The sequence below is a fragment of the Tachyglossus aculeatus genome, chromosome 20 (genome assembly GCF_015852505.1).
Source record: "Tachyglossus aculeatus isolate mTacAcu1 chromosome 20, mTacAcu1.pri, whole genome shotgun sequence".
NCBI classification, from domain to species: Eukaryota; Metazoa; Chordata; class Mammalia; order Monotremata; family Tachyglossidae; genus Tachyglossus; species Tachyglossus aculeatus.
The window spans coordinates 5,966,516-5,985,701 of NC_052085.1; the positions used below are offsets into that span (position 1 = coordinate 5,966,516).

The 19,186-nt window shown below is 41.7% G+C and overlaps 1 protein-coding gene across 5 annotated transcripts in view; it reads right to left on the minus strand.

Moving 5' to 3' along the window:
• Positions 1-338: 338 nt before the first annotated feature.
• The window catches only part of DCLK1 (doublecortin like kinase 1), a 214,873-nt gene continuing 196,025 nt past the window's right edge, over positions 339-19,186 (minus strand). For 2 of the 5 annotated variants that reach the window (XM_038761721.1, XM_038761724.1), the window contains one exon: positions 339-6,419. In XM_038761721.1, the coding sequence (XP_038617649.1) occupies positions 6,255-6,419 (165 nt within the window). In that variant the 3' untranslated portion in view covers positions 339-6,254. Of the gene's footprint in view, positions 6,431-19,186 lie in introns of all 5 variants that reach the window. The other 3 variants (XM_038761722.1, XM_038761725.1, XM_038761723.1) reach the window with 2 other exon arrangements.

Consider the following 19,186-nt stretch of genomic DNA (forward strand, 5'->3'; position numbering starts at 1 on the left):
AGGATAACAGAGAGCTAAATGGTATTTTATTCCTATTGCTTATCCCACCGTTAACCCAGACTGGAAAGTCATGTGTGAAGTGGGGGATTTTTCGAACAGTTGTTTTTGAATTATGCTCAGGAAATACTCACTTTGACACAGAGATCAAGTGGGAAAGCTAAACATGGCTGAGTGACTAATTTGGGAAGCCTCATACTGAGAAAATCCCCTAGGAATGAAACTGGATACCCCCCTGATGACTGATTGTGTCGATCATGAACTGAAATAAAACGTCATTTCACTCTGCAATGGCAACACCAACTCAGGAGTGGACACTGCAACTGAAATGTTGCATGGGGTTGATACATCCAGTACTACTATTTTATTAGTTTAAAGAACATGTTTTACATAAAAACAAGCAACATCAAAAAAGCTTAGTTCATAAATGAACATAATATCACAGATGATCTCATTCCACATGAACCTACATTTATTAGCATAAACTGAGAAAAAAAATTGGACCTCATTCCAGCTTTAATCATCGATACAAATCATTTGAAAGTTATTTAATTAGGATCCTGAAAATTAGAGATTAACCTATGTCATCTGATCCACGCAGCAACTGTTCAACTTGGTATTTTCAAAGGAAACACTGAATTCTTTTCTTGCACAAAATTGAAACCATTCAGAAACTTGTTTAAATGCATTGAGTTCCTTGCCCCCTCTTTAGCATGCATGAGAAAAGTGCTATTTAATTTCACACTCAACTAATCCTTTAATAATTTTCTTTCAACTGGGATGTAAAAAGCCATTATTAATTCTCTAATAAAATAAAAAAAAAGTTATAGAGGATAGGTCTTTAACCTTGGACCAGTTTCAGAATTGTTTTTTTTTTCTCTAAGAACACACAGAGTATCACTATAATAGCAAGTGATAAATTGCCTTTCGGGAATTCTTGAGATCTCTGTGGGACCTATTTCACTGGCTCTGAATGAATTTACATTGTAACATAACCGTCATCTTTTACATGACCCTCTTTAATAACGTTTTAAAAAAATCTTTACCATTAGTAGAGTTTAAAATAATAATACTTAAAATGTATTCACAGAAAAATACAGTTATAATAAAGTAACATTAAGGGTCTTGGTGAAAAGACCAAAAAAGGGAAATATTTTAGAGAAGATTCAGGTTGGGAGGAAGAAATTGGCTTGCCTTTCAAGGCTTTGATGAGACAGTATTATAATTAGATCACACTACCATTTGAAAGCCATTTGAAAAATGGTCAAGCAACCTCAAACCCCAGGCTTAAATACAGGAAATCCCGAGTCTGTCGAATTCCCGTTTCCTGTCAGATATTGACCCTTAAAGTTACTGGAGGTACAAGTGGGCATCCTTAACTTCTGTAGCAAATAGAAAAAACACATTCATTAAGTGCCTTATAATGCCAAAGTGTTGCTCAACAACTAATACTACATAAACAATCATTTCCTCAGTGTTCTTCAAATGAACTGGGCCATCATCAAGTGTTCCAAGTGAAGAACTGATATATATGAAATTCTACATAGTTTGCCCTGGTTTTATCAGAATTCTATCTTTACTCCTTGTTGTTAAAATCCCTCAGAAAAACTGATTGCACTCCATTTGGCCAGAAGGTGTGTTTTCACTATATGATTTGGCTAGAACACAACGGCACAATTAGGGAATGCTCTTGGGACTCAAGACACCTGCCGATACAACACAACACGGTGTGGGACAGGATGATATGCTTTTGTGCCCAAGTCTGGCCTCGGAGCCACTGTGTTCCACAGCACAAATTTTCCTTAACGAGTTCCTACAGAACTGGCAAATCATTCTCATGGTTGGTGCAGTTCGAAAAGTGCCAATTACAACGTCGCTTCCGCTACGTACGTTTCCGTTCGAACAGGAGACAATCCAAAAAACTATTAAAAATGCAATGTAGTAATCTGTCCTCTACAATTACCATACGCAAAAGTGACTCTTGCTCACTGCCAGTCTCCCTCGGTGGCCCCTGAAAAACTCACGTAAACCTTAGTGGATGTGACATGAGCACCCAGGGAAGCCCCTCCTTTCTAGGGCAAATTTCCTAGGAGGTCGATGTAAGGACCTGTCAGATGGCTTCTATTAATCAATCGTATTTATCGAGCGCTTACTGTGTGCAGAGTACTGTACTGAGTGCTTGGTAGGGTACAATAAAACAAAATTGGTAGATGTGTTCTACGCTACAAAGTATGTGTGTCCACCTCAATCCAGACCATATAACTCAGTGGTCTTTTAAATCCCGTCCCTCCCATCCCTGCGGAAACCCCCAACTACCATGTACAATTTCTCTGCAGGGTAAAATACAAGCCAAACTGGATTTCTTTCTATTTCAGGGCCGTGGGTTGAGACGAGAAGTAAACTTCACTCCCTGGGCTTCATTCCCTGTATGCCGAGGTGCAGCCTAGAGCACATTTTTATGGTCAAATTAAAAACCTTCCAAATGGGAGTTTATCATGGAAATACCGACAGTCCCTTCACCCGAGCTGTGCTCACGGGTACCACAATAATATTAGGAAAGCTCTCCTTCACCACAATCAAAACTCAATACAGGGGATACAATTTCCCAATGTATACCTTAGGCCAACGCATAACAGTGATTTAATGTTCCTGACCTCTGGTCATATAGCAGCTCTGTGCCCCTCTGAGTCCATTTTTCTTTCATTTCCCACCGCCCCCCTCTTTCTTCCGCTTATTCAACTGAAATATAGCTCAGAGGGTAAAGAATTGCAATTTAGTTCTCCTTCATGGAAATATTGCTTTCATTTCAACAGCAGTTGTCTGGCTTGCTAACCATTACACACTACTGTGCCCCACTGAATACGAAACGCCACATATTTTCACTTTATTCACAGGTTGGCTTTGCTTATCATAGTATGTACCACATGGAAATCAGATGAGGGGGCTAGTGTAAAAAGAAGCACAACCTCAAGGATTTAAGTCTTATTTTTCCCTCTAACAGTCTGAAGCCAATCACACTTTGGTGGATTACTGGCCAGTGAGACAATTTTCGGCTACAATGTCAAGAAACATATGTTCATTAATATGGACAGTTCTTATCTACGAAGTTGATTTACGGGATGCAGACGAAGAAAGAGCTTTTCCCCATCCAGTATTCTCCAAACCATAAAGCTGAATCATGGAATTCCCTTGAAAATACCACATTGCTGTTAATTTGCCAGAGAAGACAGTCTCAGTCACCTATGCCACCACCAAAAGCACTATATTAAGTACTTGAAAAAAAAAAAACCTATCACTTGTGGAATTGATAAAATTTATAGCTACAGACATACTGCGTTATGGTATTATACTCCGCGAAGAGAAATGAAAAATGAGATTAATTCGGTTATCGCAATTCCTTGAATAACAACAACACTTAATTTGTTTCAAACCTGAAATGTTCTAAGAATTTTCTGAAAAATTAGCAAACACTGCCTAAGAAGCGAAGCGGTTTGGATACACCAATGTAATCAGCATGCCTTGTGCTTTTCTGTTAACCCTCTGAGTACACCTACAACATTCTGGATCTGGGTAACTAAATGCATTAATGGTTTGCATTCTATGGATGAAAAGTCACATTCCACAATGTATTTTGCTCACGATGCTCCAAAGGGAGAGTTGAATTCAGACCCCAGATTCCATCACATACCAAGTAAATCCTGTGCCCTAGGATTTCACTCAGTTGCACCAACGCAGCCCAGAGCTGTAAAACTAGCAATGAATTCGGTGATCTGAAGACCATGGTTGCACAATTTACCACCCTCTTCAATGGACATTTTAAGAAATCCATTAAGTTCTTCTGGGAAAAGAAGAATTAATGCAGCAAATTATAGTGAGAAAGAGGTGAGGGAGGGAGAGAAAGATAGAACTAGAGGGAAAAAAAGGAAAGAAGAAAAAAAGAAATAATTAAGAAGAAAGAAAGAGAATGTATTTTACAGCAGATAACCACTCTGCCATATGGTTCATCAGATTATCACACAAGGAGAGGCCAATTAAATTACTATTTCTTAGATGTATAAAACTGATTTTCTTTGCTTAAATGAGCTATCTGTCTAGAAAAAACAATAATTTCTGACCAGTTGTTTCCTTTACTACTATTTAGCCACATGTTATCTACTGGATGAAACAGTATACACATCAAGTTAGTTTTAGATCTCCTTAATCCAAACCAAACTTCTCAATCTCCTTCAAATAATCACCAATGCTTTGTTTGGGCCCCTTAAAAAGAGTACTTCAAAGGAAAGCGTGCAGAAAAATGGTTCCTTTTATCCCCCCTCTCACAAAAATACACCCAAAGGACAGTGAATTTTGCCATTTGGTGTGCTCACTTCCAGGACTCTTGAAAGAAAAGAAACCTTCCAAAAACGTGTCTCATTTCCTTGTCAGGGGCACACTCGTGTGGAGGTGAGAGAGCATTAGGGGAAGCAGTTACACAAGTCATCAAATGTTTCCATTTAAAGAGATGTAAGCTTGTACATATGAAACATATGCAAGAAGGAAAGTGGGAAAAAAAGCCATTAATGCTTACCTTGAATTTTAAAATTAAGCCCTAACCTCACACTTGAAACTCTAGAGGGAACATATCAAAAACACTTTGAAAAAGAGCCTTTCATAGACATCACAGATTTTCTAAGCAATCCTTCTCTGCATTGTTCTCCATGACTAGAAGACTGAAAGAGATCTAAAGAGGTCATCTGAAACAGCCTCCTGCCTGTGACCAGCCAAGGACCTGTGTTATCCTCCAAACACCTCGATGGCATGGATGAGAGGATATGTAGAGGGCTCTCTCATGTTCAAAGGTGATACAGTCTACAAGAAATTCTTTACAGAAATACAGACACACTTGTGCTACCAGGAAAGAGATCCTTGGCCCAAGAAAGAAACGACACTTAAGAAGCCTAAAACCAAATCAATCCGTTCCCCTCTTGACGTGGTAAATTCAGAAACCGATAGAGGCCGGTTGGAGTTGCCTCTGAGGACACTCTCCTAGATGCCAATGGCTCTTGCCTAGGCAGGGGCCCCTAAGGCTTTTCTGCTCCTGCCTATAGCTCTAGATCCATTACACATAGACAATCGAAGCAAATGAACGGCTTGTGCGAAGCGGCACCGGTACTTGGGGTGAACAGAGTAATGACAGATTCAGAAAATTCAGAATATTCTTGCCACTTTACTTTCCTTCAGCTCAACTCCTCCCGTGGAAACACCAAAAACCCCCCAACAAAACAGTATCACTGCATCCCTCCTACGCATTAATCTTATTTCAGGAGAGGGGTCCCCAGCCACCTCAGAGAAAGGGACCCAATTTCACACCTTCGACTGGGATTCTAGGGTTGAAGAGCAACTGGGGGGTGTTTATTGCTCTTTTGCATCAGTGCTGTTTCTTCCCCGGCAGGGGAAGACTGAGGGTGGAGAACTAGTATTGTTAAAGAGCACCCTGAGAGTGTGACTTCTCCCAAGAATCTGCACCGTCACTAGCAGCATTTACGGAATCCGTCAGCACAACGCTGATAGGTATGTTAGTGTCACTCTGTGTTTCTCCTGACAAACAGTACCCCCGACTCAACAATCCAATTTCTGCCTGGCTGGAGGGAATCTCTGCAGGGAGCACTTCCAAAGGTAAAACAAGTCCACGACTCAAAAAACATTTTCACTAAAAAGGAAGATTATCATGACCCTATATTATATCTCCCATTGGCAAACCCACCTAAAGACCAAATTTGATGCCATCAGGGCAAAACGATCTGGTCTCCTGTTGACCCATTCTAATCTGTAGCAAAATCAAGAAACATCTGCCAATGAGTCAGAAAGTCATGATCATTCCCCAATAAGGGCTCTTAAATATTAAAGAATGACTATTGTTAAAGAATTGTATTCTTAAATTGTATGCACTCAGAAGGTTAACATGTACTATAATTAATAACATACTGCAGATCCTAGCTTGACTGATGAAGACATTCATTGCTTTTATCATTAAAAAAAACTGCAAAACAGACTTAACCCTTTGAGGATCCTATTTGTAGCAGCAAGTTGCCCTCTCGACAAAGAACACGTGCCGTTTCATTCACCCTAAGGAAATTAATACAAAGATATCGTAAACACACCTGTCCTGTCATTCAAGCATTGAGTGCTCTAAAGATCAGATGAGACAGTTTCACGCAGGTTTAGAGGATTTAAGAGTCTCAAAGGGTTAAGCCAGGACGTTGAAGAAAAGTGGTTTATTAAAAGGGCGAGTTAGGTGAGCGAACAGTCTCTGATGAACTTGGAGAATAGTCTTCTGATTCAGAGTTGAGTTCGGGTGGAGTTTGCTGGGCCTTAAACCGGCCTCTCACATCCTGGTCGCGTCTTCGTCGGAAAACCTGCCTCTCCTTATCAAGAGCGGTGGTCTGGCAGGGGCATAAAATGAGAAAGATTTAAATTAGGCCGTGTGGACTAATGGGAAGGAAAATCACAAATTTCCACGGGGATTGGAAAGAAATGAGGATGAATATTCACGCCAGAGAAACCTGAGCACTCCCCCCTCTTCTTAGAAACACAAATTCCACAACCTACGCAGCACTGCCCGCTATTTACAAAAGTGCAGTTCCCTAAAATTGGAGAGGTGCAACAACATCATCGATGACGTTCAGTCTATTTATGGATGCCAAATGTGCAAATTCTGGGGGCTATTAGTTCTATACAGAAAGCGATTCAGATTTCAACTTAGCTACATACAGATTAACCTCTGTTCCTCAAAACCTAGCCTGATAACCTCTGGAAATGACTGCGGTGGCTCTAACTGCCTGCCGTTGGCTGACATGTAGTATGATCTTCCTCATTTGGCTCAGCGAGGATATCTAAGAAAGATGAAAGGGGATGAAGCGTCAGACACGGATACAGATAAAAATTAATCCACCCCCTTTGCACCTTCTCCAATAATGGTTTTCTTCCTTCTTGAAAGAATCCTTGGTTTTAGTCTCATTGAGGTTGATGAAGTTCTCAGGAAACTCCTTTAACTTCTGGTAACCCCAGACTAAAGGGACTCTAATCAAGTTCTCTCTATTGCAGCAGGTGCAAACTTATCCTTGCAGTTATCTTCTGAAGATCACTATTGGAGAGTTACCTATGCATACCATATGAGTCTCACAGAATACCTTCCCCCTACCTGATACTATCAACAATACACTGTTTTGTGTGTTGGAGGTGTGTGTGAATGTCACATCAGAATTCAGACCTATGCCCTTGCAGCAGAAATAGGTGTGGAAGCAGGTCACTTTGAAAATACTTTAACACAGAGAGCAGGAGTACAAAGAGTGAAGAAAATATAAAAAAACAAAACAAAACACAGAAAATTTCCCAGATGCAGGGCCAACTTTATAAGGCCTGGAGGTTATTTTGCTTTCAGGAGATATTTTTTTTTTCTTTGACTGAAATAGCACCATTTTTTCCTCTTGAAAATTTACTGTTAGCTTCTTCAAAGCAAGGAGATAAATTTATAGCCAGATTAGTCCTGAGAACACAGGGAAAACCAAGTCCCTCATATAACTGCAAAATGACATTACAGCAATCTAGGATCTAAAATAGGGCAATCTAAATTCTAAATCAGAGTAATAGAGAGAAAGCAAAGAAGCAGTTTGTAGAGGTGGTGCGACAAATAGATGTTAGGCTGATTTTTTTTTACCCAAGCCATATATACCAATGCTACAAATCAATCAATCGTATTTACTGAGCCCTTATTGTGTTCACAGCACTGTATTAAGCAGTTGGGAGAGTATTATATAATAACATAACAGACAGATTCCCTGCCCACAATGAGCTTACAGTCTAGAGAGGGAGACAGTCATTAATATAAATAAATTATGGATATGCACCGGAATGCTGTGGGGCTGGGAGGAGGGGATAAATAAAGGGAGCAAGTCAGGGCAATGCCAAAGGGAGTGGAGGAAAAGGAAAAGGCTGCGAAGGTCTCTTGAAGGAGATGTGCCTTCAGTAAGGCCTTGAAGCATGGGAGAGTAATTGTCTGTTGGATACGAAGAAGGAGAGTATCCCCGACCAAAGGCAGGATGTGGGTGAGAGGTTGGCGGCGACACAGACGAGATTGAGGTACGGTGAGTAGGTTGGCACTAGAGAAGCGAAGCGTGGTGGATTGTGTTTTAATAGGAGAGTAGTGAGGTAAGAGAAGGCAAGGTGATTGAGTGCTTTAAAACCAATGGTAAGGAGTTTTTGTTTGATGTGGAGGTTGATGGGCAGCCACTGCAGATTTATGAGGTGTGGGGAAACATTAACTGGACATTTTTGGAGAAAAATGATCTGGGCAACAGAGTGAAGTATGGACTGGAGAGGGAAAGACAGGAGGCAGGGAGGTCAGTAAGGAGGCTGATGCAGTAATCAAGGCAGGATAGGGTGAGTGCTTGGATGATAAGTGCTTTTTTGGACTTGTCCAACCTGAACAACATGTATCTACCCCAGCACTTAGAACAGTGTTTGTTACATAGTAAGTGCTTACGTACAATAATAATAATAATAATAATAATAATAATAAAGATGGTAACAGTTTGGATGGAGAGGAAAGGACGGACTTTAGAAGTGTTGTGAAGGTTGAACCAACAGGATGAGGCAGATAAACATTAATAAGTCATTACTGATTTCTAAGCACCAAGGGCTATAAATTAATACAACTGAAGTTTATCTCTGATGTCTTCATTTACCAAAGTCTCTCACAGACCACTACTTACTGAATTTCTTGTACTTACTGAATTTATGATTATACTTTGTCCTTGAAAAAAATATCAGTTTCATTTTAAAGACTATAATGACTATATATATATATATATATCTGACATAACTTAACTACCCATCTACGTATCCTCCCTTTATTTGCATTTTCCAGAAAACAGCCAAACTTTAACTGTATTAGATATCTTCAGTGTAAAAGACGCCTCTGATATGCAGTGGCTTGCTGCTCAGTGTTTATTTTGCCTCTAAGGATTTATTATTTTGTCTATTATTACATTGAGAGATTTCATGGCACACAGGAATCAACATGAATGGGCAGCCCATAGATTTTTCCAGACATTTCTTCTGTAAGTTAATGTTTTATACATAATACATAAGAAGATCAGAATTGTGCTTGGGCCGGAGAAACTTGTAAACTTCAGATTTTCATTATCACATTTCGGTGTCATTTTTCTCAGCTGAGGTGAATGTGAGAATTTCTAGGAGCCCAGAGGATCAGTTACCCCAGGTAACCAAATGATGCTAGGGCTTTGTCACAAGCATTCATCTGCCCTCACCCTCTCATCAGTGTCACTATGAGTGAGCAGTTAAGACCGTGTAGTTTGCCTATGTTTCTTTAAGCCTTGATGTCATTAATCATGAGAGGATTTTATAATCTGTATGTCTAGCACTAATTCTGGAAACATCTTTTTGATGTACATTTTGAGCGTGGATCTATATCAGATAAATGTGTCTAACACATTCTATGTCACATGAACAAGCATACACGTATTTTAGATAGGAAAATCACTCAGATAGGATTTGAAATGCAAGAAAGCTTACCTAGTGTTTTGGCCCACCTGACCACTTCATGTATTTCCTAAGATTTTATCTCGCCTAAGTGGCTGTATTTTCATGGTCGGGGGTGCGGTGGGGGGCAGGGATGGAGGCTTCGAAGGGTGGGACTTGTCCTTTGGCAGGGAAAGCCAAGGTACTTTCTTTTTTATTCCACCAAGAAGCAGCATGGCCTAGAGAAAAAGCATGAGCCTGGGATTCAGAGAACCTGGGTTCTAATTTCAGCCCTGCCATGTGTCTTCTGTGTGATCTTGGGCAAGTCCCTTAACTTCTCTATGCCTGTCACCTCATCCGACCTAGACTTTGAACCCCACGTGGGACAGGGACTGTGTCCAATATGATTACTTTGCATCTGCCCCAAGGCTTGGAACACTGCTTGGTACATAGTAAACATTTAAATACCATTATTATTATTACTACTACTACCAAGGAAGTGGGGATGTCAAACTATTGGAATTGAAGAGGCTGCTGCTTTCTCCTTCTCCACCACAGTTTCTCCATTCTACTCCCCAACTGGGTTGCTAACCCTTTAGACTGTAAGCTCCTTGTGTGCAGGGGATCGTGTCTACCAACTCTGTTGTACTGCACTTTCCCAAGCTCTTAGTATAGTGCTCTGCACACAGTAAGCACTCTGATACTCCTGATTGTTTGATTAGTAAGGTCGGGGATGAAGAGGCAGTGCCATGCACTGAGAAGCAACGTGACCTTGTGAAAAGGACACAGGTCTGAAAGTCAGAGGACCTGGGTTCGAATTCCAGCTCCGCCACTTTGCTGTGTGACCTTGTGCAAGACACTTAACTTCTCTGCGCCCCAGGTATCTCATCTGCCAAATGGGGATTCAATACCTGTTCTCTCACCTACTTAGAACGTGAGTTCCATGTGGGACCTGCTTATCTTGAATCTACCTCAGTGCTTAGTACAGGGCTTGGCACATAGCGATCAACAAATATCATCATCACTTATTATTATTAAGAATACAACAGGCAGAGTAGCCTGATCCTATTTCTGGCACCTTTTTTTAAAAAAAAGGCATTTATTTACTATGTGCCAGATACTTTTCTAGGCACTGGGGTACTTACAAGATAATCAGGTTGGACACAGTCCCTTGTCCCACATCAGGGTCACAGCCTTAATCCCCATTTTAGAGATGAGGGAACTGAGGCCCAAAGAAGTGAAGTGACTTGCCCAAGTTCTCACAGCAGACAAGTGCCAGAGTCAGGATTAGAACCCAGATCTTTCCGACTCCCAGGCCTGGGTGCTAGCCACTAGGCCATGCTGCTTCTCTTCTGTACCATTCCCCAAAGGGGCTGATCGATCCCCCAGTCTGAATTCTGTCCAGCTCTGGGCCCTCAGAGCAGGGCAAGGGAAGCCATGGCAGGAGCGGGAGCCGTTGCTGTAGATGTTGGAGGAGAAAAGTTTTCAAAGTTGCTCCAGCCTCGGCTGACTCCTGTCACCTGTTTCTATTGCTCTTGCCCCACGCCGTAGTGGCTGCCCAATCACATTAGCACTGAGTGTTTGGAGAAGCAAGGGGAGGGACTCCAGAAGAGGCAGAAAGCAGTGGAAGTGGCAGTTATTGGGGTACTGAGTGACACAGACCCGAGGGGCAGCTGACCCGGTGCTCAAATGGAAGACTGTCCTGCCAAAGTCTGGACACCTGGTCACCCTAACCCTGTCTCCTGGACAGGTGATAACAAATTGGTGATACTGTCCACACACACACATTCCATTTATGTATAAATCTACCTCACTTTTCTAATAATAGCCCTACTATGTTTCCTGGTAAATACTGAAATTCACTGTCTGCTGGGAGCAGGTCAGATGAATTTCCCCGTGGTAATGTGTACTGGATTCGCAATGGGAAGAATCTCATCTTCGGCATGCAGCAATATCTTCTGTCATGTCAGTAATTATTGGATTTAAGTAACCACATTTTTCAGATGCAAACAGTGACTGTTTTTCCTTTTTGCTGCTCTTAATTTATTGCCCGACATCCCAAAAAGTCTTCATTTCATTAATAAAAGATCACTGTGCATTTTCCCTTTTAGCCCATCCATTATTCATTACACCTAGAAGACTCGACTGGGGATGCAGCTGTTCATGCATTAATCTGAGAAACCCTCTCCTTCTCACCCTCCAACCCTTGAGGGACGTAGTTACGTTTTGGAAGAGCTTTACTTACGACTGAAATTAAATCTGACAAATCTATTCAAATTTCCACCATCCTCAGTGTGCTATTTTGTTGGACTCTCCGGTATGTGAAAATCCTGACCACTCAAATTATGGGTGAGGAACCTGAAAATCACTACTATTCTTAAATTTTGGGTGAGGGTTTCCAGCCTATCAGGATAAGTGGAATATTTCCAGGTTATGATGGCAGGGGCAGAAGTGCTACCCAATGAATCAAGGAGTTTCCCAACTAGTTTCTGGGTGTGGAATTTATTACTCAAATGACTTTTTTGGGGATGTATCCTTCTGGAGTTACTCAAAGTTAAGCCACTGCTTAGGGCTCTGCCATACCTCTGCTCCCCAATCTTATTATCATGATATTATTATATTTGTTAAGTGTTTACTATGTGTTCTAAGCCCTGGGGTGGATACAAGTTAATCAGGTTGGACACAGTCCCTGTCCCATATGGGGCTCAAGTCAAAATACAAGTCCCCATTTTAGAGTTGAGGCAATTGAGGCACAGAGAAGCTAAATAACTTGCCAAAGATCATACAGCAAGCAATTGGCAGAGCCAGGACTAGAACTCAGGTCTTCCATGCCTGCACTCTTTCTCCTACACCATGCTGCTACTCCAAGTCCTTGAAGTTCTTCAAACTAGCCCAGCACCCCTAAAAGCCTGCTTGTTTTCCCCCCATCATTTAGTCTCCCCTTCCATAGAGAGAATCCCAGAGTGGCTCATTTGTGAAATGGTTCTGCCACAGGCCCAAGAGAGAACAGCTAGCTCTCTTCCTCCCTTCAAAGCCCTACTGAGAGCTCACCTCCTCCAGGAGGTCTTCCCAGATTGAGCCCCCTCCTTCCTCTCCCCCTCCTCCCCCTCCCCATCTCCCCCGCCTTACCTCCTTCCCCTCCCCACAGCACCTGTATGTATGTATATATGTTTGTACATATTTATTACTCTATTTATTTTACTTGTATATATTTATTCTATTTATCTTATTTTGTTAATATGTTTTGTTTTGTCATCTGTCTCCCCCTTCTAGACTGTGAGCCCGCTATTGGGTAGGGACCGTCTCTATATGTTGCCAACTTGTACTTCCCAAGCGCTTAGTACAGTGCTCTGCACACAGTACGCGCTCAATAAATACAATTGAATGAATGAATGAACAGTGAAAACAATAAAATCATTGACCTTCACCGGTCTTACTGATTATGGTTTGAGCCCAAGTGACCTTGGGAGCAAGTTAGGTAACCTTGATTTGCCACGGAACCAGTAATAATCTAAAAGACATTAAACCTAAATCATATTTTCATTTTGCTTGAACTTTTTCATAATGATCAACTAACGTTCCGATGTGGGGGAATTAACACATTTTATAAAAGGAACAGACTGTTCTTTTATAGAGTGGTCATTTTCCTCTACCTCAGGTTAAGGCATTTTGAAGGGTAAGTTTATGTTCATGGTAAGCTATGTTGTGCTTTAAGGGGCTGGCAAAGACCATGGGAGGGGTTTAGGGGACCCCCCCAATCCCACTAAAGCCCTTTCTGAACTTATCTCATCAGTTACTCTCTGAAAAAGACATCTAGTGCCCAAGCAGTGCTCTTGCTGAGGACTGTGAGAAATCATCGCTCTCCTTGAATTACACTCCGCTAATGAAATTATCCTAATGTCTGTGGATATCCTCTGCTGGTCTCTGCTACTGTTATTTCCAGAGGGAAATTGTAATGTGCTCTCCTATACCCTTCCACTGATGAAATAGGTCCCATTGGATTTCTATATTATGCCAATACATTTAAAACGAGAAGCATATATAGTAATTAAAAATATAATTACTGTGAATGCAATAATACATAAAAAGAATGCAAATGCTCACTTTTTCTTTGGCCCGACTCTTGGTAAAGTGCTGTGTCCAGTTAAATCCTGTATTATTATTATTATATTTGTTAAGAACTTACTACTGTTCAAATTGGCTAGAAAGTAAGGACAAATGCCAAAAATGGATGGGGAAAAATATCCTGAAAGAAAAGATTAGAGGAATTGGGATTGTCTGGCTTAGAAGAGAGAAGGGTGAGTGAGTGTGTGTTTGGCAGGGGCCAGGGAGAAGGACACACATAAGTGCAGGGGGGAAGCAGTGTGGCCTACTAGAAAAAACATGGGTCTGGGAATCAGATGTTCTGGGTTCTAATCCTGGCTCTTCCGCGTGCCTGCTGTGTGACTTTGGGTAAGTCACTTGACTTCTCTGTGCCTCAATTTCCTCATCTGTAAAATGGGGAAGAAATAACTGGAAGAAATACCTGTTTTGCCTCCCACTTGGACTGTGAGCCCAATGTGGGACAAGGTCTGTCCCACTTGATTATCTGTACCTACCCAGATACTTAGTAGACTGCTAGGCAAATAGTAAGTGGTTAACAAATATTACTATTAATAATAATTGCAGTTTTCTTCAAATATATTGAGTCTTTATGGGGAGGATGCTGAACAATTACCCATTGCCCCAAAGAAGCGAACAATAGAAAGGTGTGCTTAAATTGCCACAAGATAATTCAGTTTGGTAAACAGAACAGCCTCTTAGGTAAAAGGATGGTCAGGGCCAGCAAGCAGGTCGAGGATTGCTACTGCTATTTCTGACCAAAGCCCAGATTGAAATGTGCCAGTTTACAACCAGCACTGGGTTCCACTAAGCCCCAGAGATATCTTCTTCCCTATAAGACACTTGTGCATGAAAACCAAAGCCTTATTTCTACCTCTGAAGTCTTACTAATGTTACATCTCCTATAAGAGGCCTCCCCTGATTAAGCTCTCTCTTCCCTGGCTCCCTATAATAATAATAATAATAATGTTGGTATTTGTTAAGCGTTTACGATGTGTCAAGCACTGTTCTAGGCACTGGGGTAGATACAAGGTAATCAGGTTGTCCCACGTGGGGCTCACAGTCTTAATCCCCATATTACGGATTAGGTAACTGAGGCCCAGAGAGGTTAAGTGACTTGCCCAAAGTCACACAGCTGATAAGCGGCAGAGCTGGGATTAGAACCCACCACCTCTGACTCCCAAACCTGGGCTCTTTCCTTCCGCATCATCTGGGCACTTGGAGTTGTGACCTTTGGGCATTTGATGTTCACCCCACCCTCAGCACCACAGCACTTATGTACCTATCTATAAAGTATGTATTATAAATTACTTGTTTATATTAATGTTGGTCTCCCCCTCTAGACTATAAACTTGTGGGCAGGGAACATGGCAATCAATCAGTTGGATTTATTGAGTGTTTGCTGTGTGCAGAGCACTGTACTTAACACTCGTGAAAGTACACTATAAGAGACACATTCCCTGCTCACTCTCCCCACCTCCAAAGTCAATTAAAATCCACTAGACTGTAAGGAGTTCACAGCTCCCTGTGGGCAGGGGGCATGTCTACCAACTCTTTTGTACTCTCCTAAGTGCTTAGTACAGTGCTCTGCACATAGAAAGTGCTCAATGATGATATATGATACATATATCATCAATGATGATATATGATACTTATGCATCAAATCTAAGGTCAGGGGAGCAGAGACATCTTATCTGACAAATATGCCCACGAAACACAATTCAAAGGATGGATTTATTTGGTGAACTTCTCCAGAGAAAAAGCCCCTCTGGAAAAGACTGAGAAAACCTGCTGGATTTGTTGCCATCTAACCCAGATATCTCACCATGCCTGGGATCTTGTATTAAGAATGCGAGCCCCATGTGGGATAGGGTCTGTGTCCAACCCAATTTGCTTGTATCCACCCCCAGTGCTTAGAACAGTGCCTGGCACATAGTAAGTGTTTAGCAAATAACATTATTATTATTAGCATTTTTGAACATTCGTGGACTCAGTTGAAATGACAACTTCTGATCTCTTCTGCTTTGCTGCCCCATGCAGAACCAGTGACTCCTGTTTTGAGATTTCCCCTTGCATCCCTATGTCCAGGGCTTCACAGTTAAAATGACCTTGAGGGAGAACAGGTATTTGATCCCCACTTTACAGATGAAGAAACTAAGGCAGAGAGAAATAAAGCGCTTTCCGCTAGCAGTCAGGTGACACGGAAAGCAGCGTGGCCCAGAGGAAAGAGCGTGGGCCTGGGCCTTGAGGTCCTGGTTTCTAATTCCAGCTCAGCCACTGGTCTGTTATGTGACCTTAGATAAGGCACTTAACTTCTCTGTGCCTCAGTTCCCTTACCTGTAAAATGGGAATTCAAAACCTATTCTCTCTCCTACATAGAGTGTGAACCCCAGGAGGGACAAGGACTGTGTCAGATCTGATTAGCTGGCACCTAACCTCGCCTCTCAGAACGGTGCTCGACACATAATAAGTGCTTAAAAAATATAATAATAATAATTTTTAATATTATTATTGTTGACTTGACCTTGGTGCAGCTGGGATGAGCACTTGAGTCTCCTTAGTGCTCTTTCCACCAAGCCACACTACCTCTGTGCACATGACAATATTTTCCTTGCTATGTGCCAGGCACTGTATTAAGTGCTGGGGTAGATCCAAGATAAGCAGGTTGGATAGACACAGTCCCTTCTTAATTATTTGTTTGGGAATTAAAATCTCCATTGGCTCTAAGTTTTGGTCTATTGAGTTTTTTCAGCCACTTCGAAATACTTTTATTTTTTTTTGGTCACTGAAATCTGGCTACCGTCCTCCTTTACGCGGGGCAATATTATGTCCTGTAACATGTGTGTGTGTGGATGGGCCCGACACCTGACACTGTGTCAGTGTCTCTTCAGACACTTCAGAGAAGCAGTGTGGCTCAGTGGAAAGAGCCCAGGCTTTGGAGTCAATGGTCATGGGTTCAAACCCTGGCTCCGCCAATTGTCAGCTGTGTGACTTTGGGCAAGTCACTTAGCTTCTCTAGGCCTCAGTTACCTCATTTGTAAAACGGAGACCGACTGTGAGCCCCCTGTGAGATAACCTGATCACCCTATATCCCCCCAGCGCTTAGAACAGTGCTTTGCACATAGTAAGTGCTTAATAAATGCCATTAATATTATTATTATTATTATGAGCTTGTAATGACTGCTCCCACTCTGAAGAGAGCAAGGATTTGGGGAAGAAACAAGGAAACACTGTCTCTGGTGACCCGGCAGCAGCCCGGAACCAGAGCCATCTCTGCCAGAAGTGACAGTTGGCCCTTTTCCTGAGGCCAAGACAAAAGTGAGACAAAGTCTCCGGTTCATTCTGAGATGAAAACAGAAGCTGCGGATCCTGGAGACATCCATTCTCCTTTAAGAGGTGGGATGAACCACTGTAATGCGGGGGAAAGCATTTTCTCCTTCCCCGCAATGGTGACTTCACTGAGGGAGCACCAAGGAGGAGCTATTCATAGATTTGTGAATGCTTTATCAAAGAACGGAGAGCTTTCTATGCGACTTCCTCTTAGCGTAAACATGACAATCAGAAATGCCGTTCCCACAGTGACTGTCTGAATTTGAAAGTTGGCTTCTCGGGTGGTTTGACAATGCTCCCACTTCCACAGAGATAAAAGAGCCAACGCTTGCCATCCGTCCAGGTACCAAGTAGCGTTGCGGCTAAATGGCCTTGTAAAACTTCCTAATTAAACATATAGGCCTAGGAGTTTTCAGCATCTCTTTCCCAATTAGCTTTACACACTGCATGCGCTGTTTAGACCAGCATTATCTATCAACATTGTTGTTACTGCCCCCAGCTGGAAAACAGACTGGTTTATGGATGAATAAAGCAGATTATCGCCCATCTGCTCCAGCCCATTATTCAAGGATATGTCATTTTGTCTACCGATGGAAATCTTTGCTACGTTTTAGTTACACCGTCTCTGCCTATGTGCTGCTTATTTAGTTGTTTCCTTGATTGATTTTTCTCATCTTTTCCAAATTTGGATTATTGGACAGTCCACGATGATCATGTACAGTCATTTACCAGCTACTGTCACTCTCCAGAGGTCCTCTCTCTGGGAAATCGGATTGAAAATGTGTAGATGCACAGTATGTTTTATAAAAATAGGCACCCACTCTAGCAATAGAAATTATAACCTTCCTGTGCTTAATTTGGTCTCACTAAATTCCCTCAGATGTTTAGTTAGTGCAGCTGGTGGAAGGGAGAGGCAAGCAATTGAAAATACCTACATAATTTTCCATATAATAATTTCACAACATTAAAGAGCCTAAGTATAGCTCAGCCACATGATTAATTCCAAAATAGTGTTTAAAGCAAAGCAACCCCCATTTGCATCATTTCTTGCTTTACTAAAGAGAGAATCAACATACTGGCCCCTTCTCTACAACATATGAGATACGAACCCCATCCCCCCACCCTCTTTGTGAGACAGATGAAAAATTTAACTCCGTTGAACTAGGCTGCTGCTTTGTCTTTAAACTAGTTTGGAAACCGTTATGATTGGAACACTGTTTCCTGGATCTATTTCACTTTGGATTTTGACTGACGGTCTGTCATGACCAGCCATTCAAAATTCTCCAAAGCATCCACTTTATGAGCCTGCTCAATTCTGAAAGGAAAGTCAATGGGACTCATGTGGGGTACTCTGTGCTGCGGGGGTGGGGGGTGGGGGCGTGATTTTTAATGGAAACTCAAAATATCAGGGGAACTTCTACATTATTGAAAACACTTGCAGATGTGGTCTCTGCCATTCTGCGAAATGAAATGCAATATGGGTGGAATCTTTTTTCAAAGTAAGCCCTGCCATTTCTACAGTAATCATTTTGCTGCGATTGAAAAGGAGAAAATGCTCATTAGAGGGTCTCGTTGCATTCCTCAAACCTTCTCTGCGGCCATCGGAGAGGTATATAAGAAGTAAATAGCCAGAGGAAGGCAATGCCAGGGGAGCGACTAGCAGAGAAGAAGTTAATAACAACAGTTGTCAAAAGTAGAACATGGCATGTAGTAGAACAAAGCCGGTAGTCTCAAGATTCCCTGTGTTGACTGATCAAGCCCCCTAATCACCGCCCTCTTGCAGTTACAAAATGAAAAAAACAAGAAAGAAGTTCAAATAGATTCATGCAATATATCACCTATAAAACGGGGGAGGGGGTCTTCAAAAGAAAAAAAGGAAACTAAACCAAATAGAAAATGTGGAAAGTTTGAAAACACAAGCTTACCAACACCCACAATGCATTATTCATCACACTCTGAGGAGCTTTTCGTACTAATGTGTAAATGCACTGTTCCTTCTACGGTAAAAGGGTTGTGCTTGGTGGGTTTAAAATGACAGTATATAATTCCACATTTTAAACAGGAAGCGAAGAAGGTAAACTAATGTCCTGTTGCCCCTCCATTCGTTAGACGGCAGCGGCGCCTTGGCAACAGATGCTTTAAGCCGACAACGCGAGGAAAATGCTTTGGCATTAATACTAAATATACTGTCCTTTTAACTGTATGGAAAATCGATACTGAGCATGTGCAATGGAAAGAA